This window comes from Diadema antillarum, unplaced genomic scaffold, assembly GCF_040938485.1.
Source record: "Diadema antillarum isolate AM-2024a unplaced genomic scaffold, OU_Dant_1.0 seq00000692_RagTag, whole genome shotgun sequence".
NCBI classification, from domain to species: Eukaryota; Metazoa; Echinodermata; class Echinoidea; order Diadematoida; family Diadematidae; genus Diadema; species Diadema antillarum.
This window is the reverse complement of record NW_027271597.1, coordinates 103,780-111,625: the sequence shown is the minus strand read 5'-3', so window position 1 is coordinate 111,625 and position 7,846 is coordinate 103,780. Positions and strand designations below refer to the sequence as shown.

Below are 7,846 nucleotides of genomic sequence, written 5' to 3'. Positions count from 1 at the left end.
CCCTTTACTAATCCTATTAGTGCATCTAAAATATTTGGAAGTAAAAACAAGTTATACCAATCTTTTTTCAGTACTTTTCTATTTCTATTCGGCAAAGGTCAACCTTTGAATACACTAGAACACTCTTATCTAAACAGTATATCACATGACAGATTTATGTAGGTACAGTATATTCAAAACCCATGGCACTATTGTTTGAAATGTATTTAATTGTGCATTACAGACTTCATACATTGTATGTCAGTTGCCATGTACACATGTAGTGTACTGTTTCATGTATAATAATGTCTCTTTTAAAGAAAATTGCTATTGTTGTTTCAAGCCAATGCTGACTATTATAGATTCCTTCCCCATAACCTATGATAAAAACACACAAACACACACACACACACACACACACACACACACCTATACCTCACTTATGAAAAAAACTTGGGCTAAGTTCAAGTACAGTTTGATCCAGTGACTCTTCAATGTTTATGTGCTGTGAATACATTCCGAGTACCACATGTGGATTCACATCACAGGATTTGATAAAGAGTTGCACAAAGAATTTCACCAATTCCAACCTGTATCTGAAAATTATGTTTTGGTCTAATTATGGCTAATGAAACAATTTTACACACAAAACCTACATCCGTGCAATGTTGTACGTGTACACTAGTTCAGTTTAAGATCAAATTGTGCCCAGCTCGGTGTGCTCACCACAGACTTGCCCCAAGACAATAGAATTTTATTCATTTAGAGATTCACTTTATTGTGTGGTGCTGTGTTAGAGTTTGTACAAGCGTTGTGGTGTTTGTAGGTTGTGGTTCCATTTTTAAGGGAATACTAATATCTGCACGCTCTCTCTACTTTCTTTTGTTAAAAGAATATTTGCAGGTAACTGTCAGCTGTCAGAGAAAAGCAACCATGGGTCACAAGTTTGGAAATTTGGCCAAGTTCAGGGGAGTGATCACCTACACCCTTTCACCCCATGAACAAAAGGCATTTGCGGGGGCTTTCAGCAAAGGCATCCCAAACCTCTTCAGGAGATTCAGAGCAAAAGTCTTCATCGTCACGCCACGTGAGTATCCCAGCTGTTCCATTTTTATTTCATGTCAATATCTATTGGCAAAATTGTGCTGAATCAATATAAATATTTTGCCATCCTGATTAAGAAAGTTTCAAATGAGCATAATTGAAGTCAACAAATTATATGTTCATATGATGTTTTGGCATCTTTGCATGTTAAAGGGATGGTTAGTATTTGTTGAGATGATGATTAAGCCTTTAACTTTTTGCAAGATACTTAGAAACCACTTTATGAAAAGAACATACGATATTGTAATTGGAATTCAAAGTTCATTTGATGAAAATCAGTTTTGAAATGGTTGAGATATCCAAAATCAAAGTAAATCAAAGTTTTCCTCACAAAAGGCAGGTCCCATCTTTAATTAGAATTGCTTTGTTGTGATTTTCTCAGCCATTTTAAAACCAATTTTCATCAAATAAACTTTGAATTAGTCTTAGAGTTATATGCTCTTCATATTTCATAAGAGGTTTCTCATTATACAAAAAAAAAAATCATTACAATCGTTAGAAACCTGTAGCCCTATCTCAACTGAAATTGTACAATCTCTTAAAGCTATTCAAAGTGGGCGCCTAAGTATTGCAAAGAAAAAAAAAAAAACTTGCTTCAGTTTCACTGTTTAAACAAATTTGCTGGGAAAAGTCCATGCAGTCATTTCTTTCAATCTGGATAACTTGTAGGAGGGTAAAAGTTCATCAAAATCGTTTAGAACGAGTCCTGAGTATACTCAGGCAAGTGTCCATGGGAAATGTGTGTTGTAGTAAAATTGGCCCGTCCTCAACAGGTTAAGATATATGTCATTCTCATTCGGCTGGAAATAGATAGTCTCAAGAATGTGTAGTTGTTTGGGGGAATTTTCCACCCTTGTGATAGGCGACTGTGTTGCATCTGAACATACTGTTATCATTTGAGAAGGATTAAAAGGGGGAAAGTTGTAACTTGTCAAAGCATGGGCATTCTTGTTGCTCTCAGTTGAAACATTTGGTTAGCATCAAGTTTATTTGTAGTCCATCCGTCCTGCTTGACTGCAATACATAGCAAGTGACTGACCATTACTGCATGGCTCAGCGCATTACATTCTTTCCATCTCTCTCCCCATCTTGGCAGCTTTTGTTCTTGCATATCTCATCTACTCCTGGGGCATGAGCGAAAACGCCAAGTCGAAAAGGAAGGACCTGGCAGACTTTGCTGCTGACGAATAACCACAGTCCTCTGATGCACTCATTACCCGAATCGTCCTCCCTGTCCACAGTGCTGTGTGTCCTCAGACTTTCTACCATGCCATGTCGTCATCTTGGAGGATTGTCACCGTGGAAACGTGGACTATTGAGAGTTTGTGCCCCAGTGAGGACATAGAGGACAATGATAGATTATATATTGTATCTTGGTTCAGATTGAATTATTGATGTAAATAAGAAGTGGTCTGGCAGAGTTGAGAGAAGGAGCAAGTGCAAAAATAGAAATATTCTGCCGCTCTAGTTTCTGTTACCGGGTAATGTTTTGTTCCAAGCATATTATTTGCACAGCATACTGGTCCACATAGTGTGCTTGCATTTTAATCAATCCACGAAATATACAAGGCATTTTGTCATCAAATTTTTCCTCAAGGATTTTAGAGATCAGGCAGTATTTGATCGAATCTGAATTTACAAACAGAACTGACAATAGTGAATGTCACAGATTTCCACAATGTTGGATATTCCAATGTATGTGGTTCAGCCCCGGAGAGCAATCTTACCTGCCATGTCTTCTCTTGTCTTTGAATGCTTGTTGAGGAGATAACAAGAATTTGAAATAAATGCTTTTGGAAAGTTTTCACATGTGAATCTGCACCTGTCAGGAGTTATCTGTTATGTGTCACTACATGTTTATCTAGAAACTATCTCTCAAAGGTACAAACATGTTTGAGCATTTACAGGAGACTTCTGTAAGAATGAAGTCCTTGGGCCCAGCAGTTTTTGTTGGTTGTAACGAAATTTTATTATACACCTGTAGCTGAACAGTTAAGTATATAAAGATACGTAGATGATGATTTTGGAACATGAATTTTTACTTCATAATAACAAGTCGTCCACTGTACGACAAACTCACAAGGGCAGGTGTGATGCATTTTTTTTTCTCCATTTACTTCCTTGCCTGCAGGAAACTGGGTTCACATAAGATGAAGTAATGAAGATTACTAGAATTGAACATACAGTGTATTATTGCTGCTTTTTCTGGGAATTTTGAAATTGTCTTGAATACAGTACGGTATTCCATTTCTTGTAATAGATATGTACATACATGCACGTACATGTATACATAATAAGTGTAGACATAGCTAATACAATGTACATGTATCATTGAATGACCACTTAAGTTGCTGAAAGAATCTGAAATCTGACCTTGTTGCCAGCTGCATGTGTACACATTATTACAACATGTATGTGTCCACATCGTTTGCTAATGTTTATATATATACAGTAGTTGTTGTTTTGCTTTTTTTTTTGAGAGAGAGAGAGAGAGAAATGAGACCAGAATTGATGTTATACACTCTGTAGACCAATACAATATTCTAAATGATACACGTATTGTTTACATTAGAGTTAGAAAGATACAATGTACAGATAGGGAGCAAGGTTTTTATACAGATTGAGAGAGAGAGAGAGAGAGAGAGAGAGAGATTTTGTGTGGGTGTGTTTACCTTCAGTATGTTTTGCAGATTCATGCTCATCTTGTTACAAATATGTACCTTTAATAGATGTGTGTGTGTGTGTGTATGTGTGTGTGTGTGTTCGTGTGTGTGCATGTGTGAGCATATCTGTATAACCTGTACATACATTTTTTCTTTAAACATCTGGACCAATACATCAGCAAAATCTGTGTGATCAACTTTTTCATGTTGTTATGCAAACACTTCAGGGGGCATTTCATGAAGCGTTTTGGTTAGATATTTTTCTGACAAAGTGTTAAAAGCTACTGAAATCCTTGCTTCTGATTGGCTGAGAGCAAATTTGTCAGACAACTTTGTCGGACAAAATGCTTCATGAAATGCCCCCAGTTTTGTCTGAAAGCACATGATGAATGAGTAATGAACGAATGCCTAGATTAGAAGTGATTACAAAAATTAAAGAAAAAGCAAAAGCAAAATGCAATAGAATTAAAGTAGCAATAAATGTATGCCTGTTTTGATGAAGAAAATGAACATTATATAATCTCAATAGTCCCATTGATTTATGTAGAGGGAAGTTTGCTTTCCTACATGTACACATTCATCTTATTACTTAAACGGGAGATACGAACATTCTTATATTTTATATTTGATTTAATTTCTGCGTTCCGTTTTCATGAAAGAATATAACCCAAAATCAATTGACAAAGTTATTGAGAAATACATTGTAGTTGAATCTAACAGAGGAAATACTTGGAATCAGGTAAATGATTCGTTTCGTTTTGTTCGTTTATTTAAGTACGGCAAAAAGAATCGGCCAAAGGCTGTTTTTCAACTTGTCCGTACACGAATAAAACACAGTGAAATAGCAAATAGTCAACAACACAAGACAAGAATTTGAAGGGGAACTTAATCAAATATAACAAACAAATTCAAAAATGGTGAGTAAAAATGAAGAGCTTGCTTCTAAAAGGCACTAAATCCATCCTTTTCAATGGATTTAGCGCCTTTTGGAAGCAAGCTTTTCAAATATACAATTTCAAGATTCGAACGAAATAACGAAACAACGAAATACATCATACAGTCATAACATGAGAAAGGTGATCGAATCAAAATGTACAGCACTTTTTTTTTTGTTCTTGGTAATAACATGTGTTCCTTTTTAAATTTTCTATCGAGTGTAAAATCACACAAACACACCATGTTCAAGTTAGCCCCCCCCCCTTTTTTTTTCGTCGAGCCCACCGGAGGTGAGGGGAGACTAAGGTATCGCCAGCGGCGTCTGTCCGTCCGTCGTCCGTCCGTCCGTCGTCTGTCCGTAACGCTATAAAAACTTGAATAACTCTTTAATCTGGGCTTCAATTTGAATCAAACTTGGTGGGAAGAGTGGTCATACAAAGTTTTACCTTTTACCAAGTATGAAGGTCACCTCAAGGTCAAAGGTCACAGGCAGGGGTCAATGAACTTTTAGGGCCCAATGTTAAGTTTTTAGGGCGCGTTTCGATTGTGGGCCATAACTTTTGATCCGTAAGTGTATTTGTCATCAAACTTGGATGGTAGATGTACCTTGGGAGGTTGATGGTCACCACAAGGTCAAAGGTCACAGGCAGGGGTCAATGAACTATTAGGGTCCAATGTTATTTTTTCAGGGCGCATTTCGATTATGGGTCATAACTTTTGATCCATAAGTTCGTTTGTGACTGAACTTAGGTGGTAGATGTCCCTCGGGGAGTTGATGGTCACCTCACGGTCAAAGGTCACAGGCAGGGGTCAATGAACTTTTAGGGCCCAATGTTAAGTTTTTAGGGCGCGTTTTGATTATGGACCATAACTTTTGATCCGTAAGTCAATTTGTAACCAAACTTGGATAGTAAATGTACCTTGGGGAGTTGATGGTCACCACAAGGTCAAAGGTCACAGGCAGGGGTCACTGAACTTTTAGGGCCCAATGTTAAGTTTCTAGGACGTGTTTTGATTATGGGTCATAACTTTTGATCCGTAAGTCTATTTGTGACCAAACTTGGATGGTAGATGTACCATGGGGAGTTGATGGTCACCACAAGGTCAAAGGTCACAGGCGGGGGTGTACTGTGCATTCGATTATGACTCCTAACTTTTGATCCATAGGTCCATTTGCGAACAACATAAAAAAAAGGTATTGTACGTTTGTGGGCGAGACACATTACGGCACTTGCCTTGGGGTTTGTTTTTTTTTTGGGGGGGGGGGTTGGTTTTTTTGTTTTGTGTGTGTGTGTTTTTTTTTTGGGGGGGGGGGTTATTTTGTTTGTTTCTTAGTCTTCTAGAAGCGTGAAACTCGCATCTACCGAGGGTTGTTGGAAATACTAAAGCGATAATAAGGCTTCAATGACCGCTGGTGTGGTAACCATGTATACTGAGACAATCTTTTCGTGTTTATGATAAAAGTAACATCGATGTGACAAATGTCAACTCGCTATCAATAGGCCTACGAGAAAAAAAAAATCGTCGAGTCTTGTGCGAGAGCTGAAAAAGACGGGAACTTGACACTAGATATAAATACGAATAAGGCCTCTGGGTATGGAGTGCGCACACGTGTACGCTCACATGCACAAAACTACCTGAAGTATTGTTAACGATTTTTTTTCTCTCTCATCAGTTCAATTTACTCGCGATTTATAAAGCATGGAGAGAACAAACGTTATCACTTTTCGAATGCAGCAGTCTTGTTTTCGTTTGTGTGTGTGTGCACGTGCTTGTGTGTGTGTCTGTGTGTGTATATATATCGTATGAATCGATTATAACAATCACCTTTAATATCAATGCGCTGTGGGTCGTTCAGTGAATTGTTTTACATTTCTCTTGAATATATCGATTTGCTTGTAAATACTCTTTTATAGACGATAGTATTTATAACATCTTCTACGGGCGATTTTCTCTGACCTCTGTTTTTTCAGCCAGGACGTATCGTCTTCCTTATCATTAAATTATCTGTGACGACAGGACAGTGAAAATTTGATTAGCATTGACCAGATCGGGGCCTAACAGTGCGAATATAAATACAATGCCCAAACATTTTCACGTTTGTACAGTTTGGGGTTTTTTCTTCTCCTTCTTTTTTGCTTTTTTTTTTTTTTTTTGGAATTAGGACATCGTCTGCTCAGTTTGGGCAATCAAAGTTTGCTAAACAACACTCTCCTCAGAAGTAACGAAATTGCATGTGATGTGATCGACAATCCTAGGGTCTTCCCTCGAAGGATAAGGAGTAAACAAACCTGCACCGGACGACAAAGGCGAATTGCCCTTTTCTAGAGGGGTAAAAGAACAAAAACGATGTGGATAAAGACCAGATGTTCTTTCTCATTGCCTAGTTGATTTTAAGGTCACTTTAGATTGTAATTACATTTCACTCGATTTGATCCTGCGGGTATTCCATCCTTTCGTTGGTAAGACTTGAAAATCATACTTTAAAACGTGCCCTCAAAATGACTTTCAGATAACCCTGCTATGGGCGCGAATTCAGATGATTCGGTAAATCAAATTGTAGCTGACAAAGTTGACAGAAACCCAATTTGAATTCGGTTATCGGCATGAAGGGGTGAAATAGAATGTCAACTCATCCCAAACTTTTTAACTATCGGAGGTGAGCTGTGAGTCATTGACATTATCCCTTCTTTATCTTTACTTTTTCATCATAAATGCTCCTGGATTTTACAAGTTATTCTCCCGACGTCTTGCTCTCCTCTGAAATAAACCGAATTTTATCACTTTCTTCATGTCTTTTTGTGTGTTTGTCTATCGTTGTTGGGTGTTTATCAAACGGTATTTCAAACGTGCAGTGCCAGACGTTTTCATCGAAATTTTTGCGAATTTAATTTTGCCTTTGCAGTTTTTTTTGAGTAACACCTGTAAATAGTATAGGCTTACATCTTTTATATTGTCGCGCCAACCGTGTAATATCCGTGATGAGCAGACGAAAAGCAAACAATATAACATTGAATGCCCGGGGGCGCTGTTCCCCCTCTGGCTGTTTGCAGCATTCTCGTTCCCTTCCTTTGTTGATTTTTTTTGTCCGAAGAATTCTCCACATGCTATAGAAAAACACACACAAAAAGGTTTGCGAAAAAACATGAAATATGAGACATTTG

The 7,846-nt window shown here is 37.7% G+C and overlaps 1 protein-coding gene across 1 annotated transcript; it reads left to right on the top strand.

Moving 5' to 3' along the window:
- Positions 1-877: 877 nt before the first annotated feature.
- LOC139737397 (cytochrome b-c1 complex subunit 8-like) lies at positions 878-2,518 on the top strand. Its single transcript, XM_071648073.1, has 2 exons — positions 878-1,066; positions 2,180-2,518. The coding sequence occupies exons 1-2, from the start codon at positions 913-915 to the stop codon at positions 2,272-2,274; spliced, it is 249 nt and encodes an 82-aa protein (XP_071504174.1). The 5' UTR covers positions 878-912; the 3' UTR covers positions 2,275-2,518.
- The last annotated feature ends 5,328 nt before the right edge of the window (positions 2,519-7,846 follow it).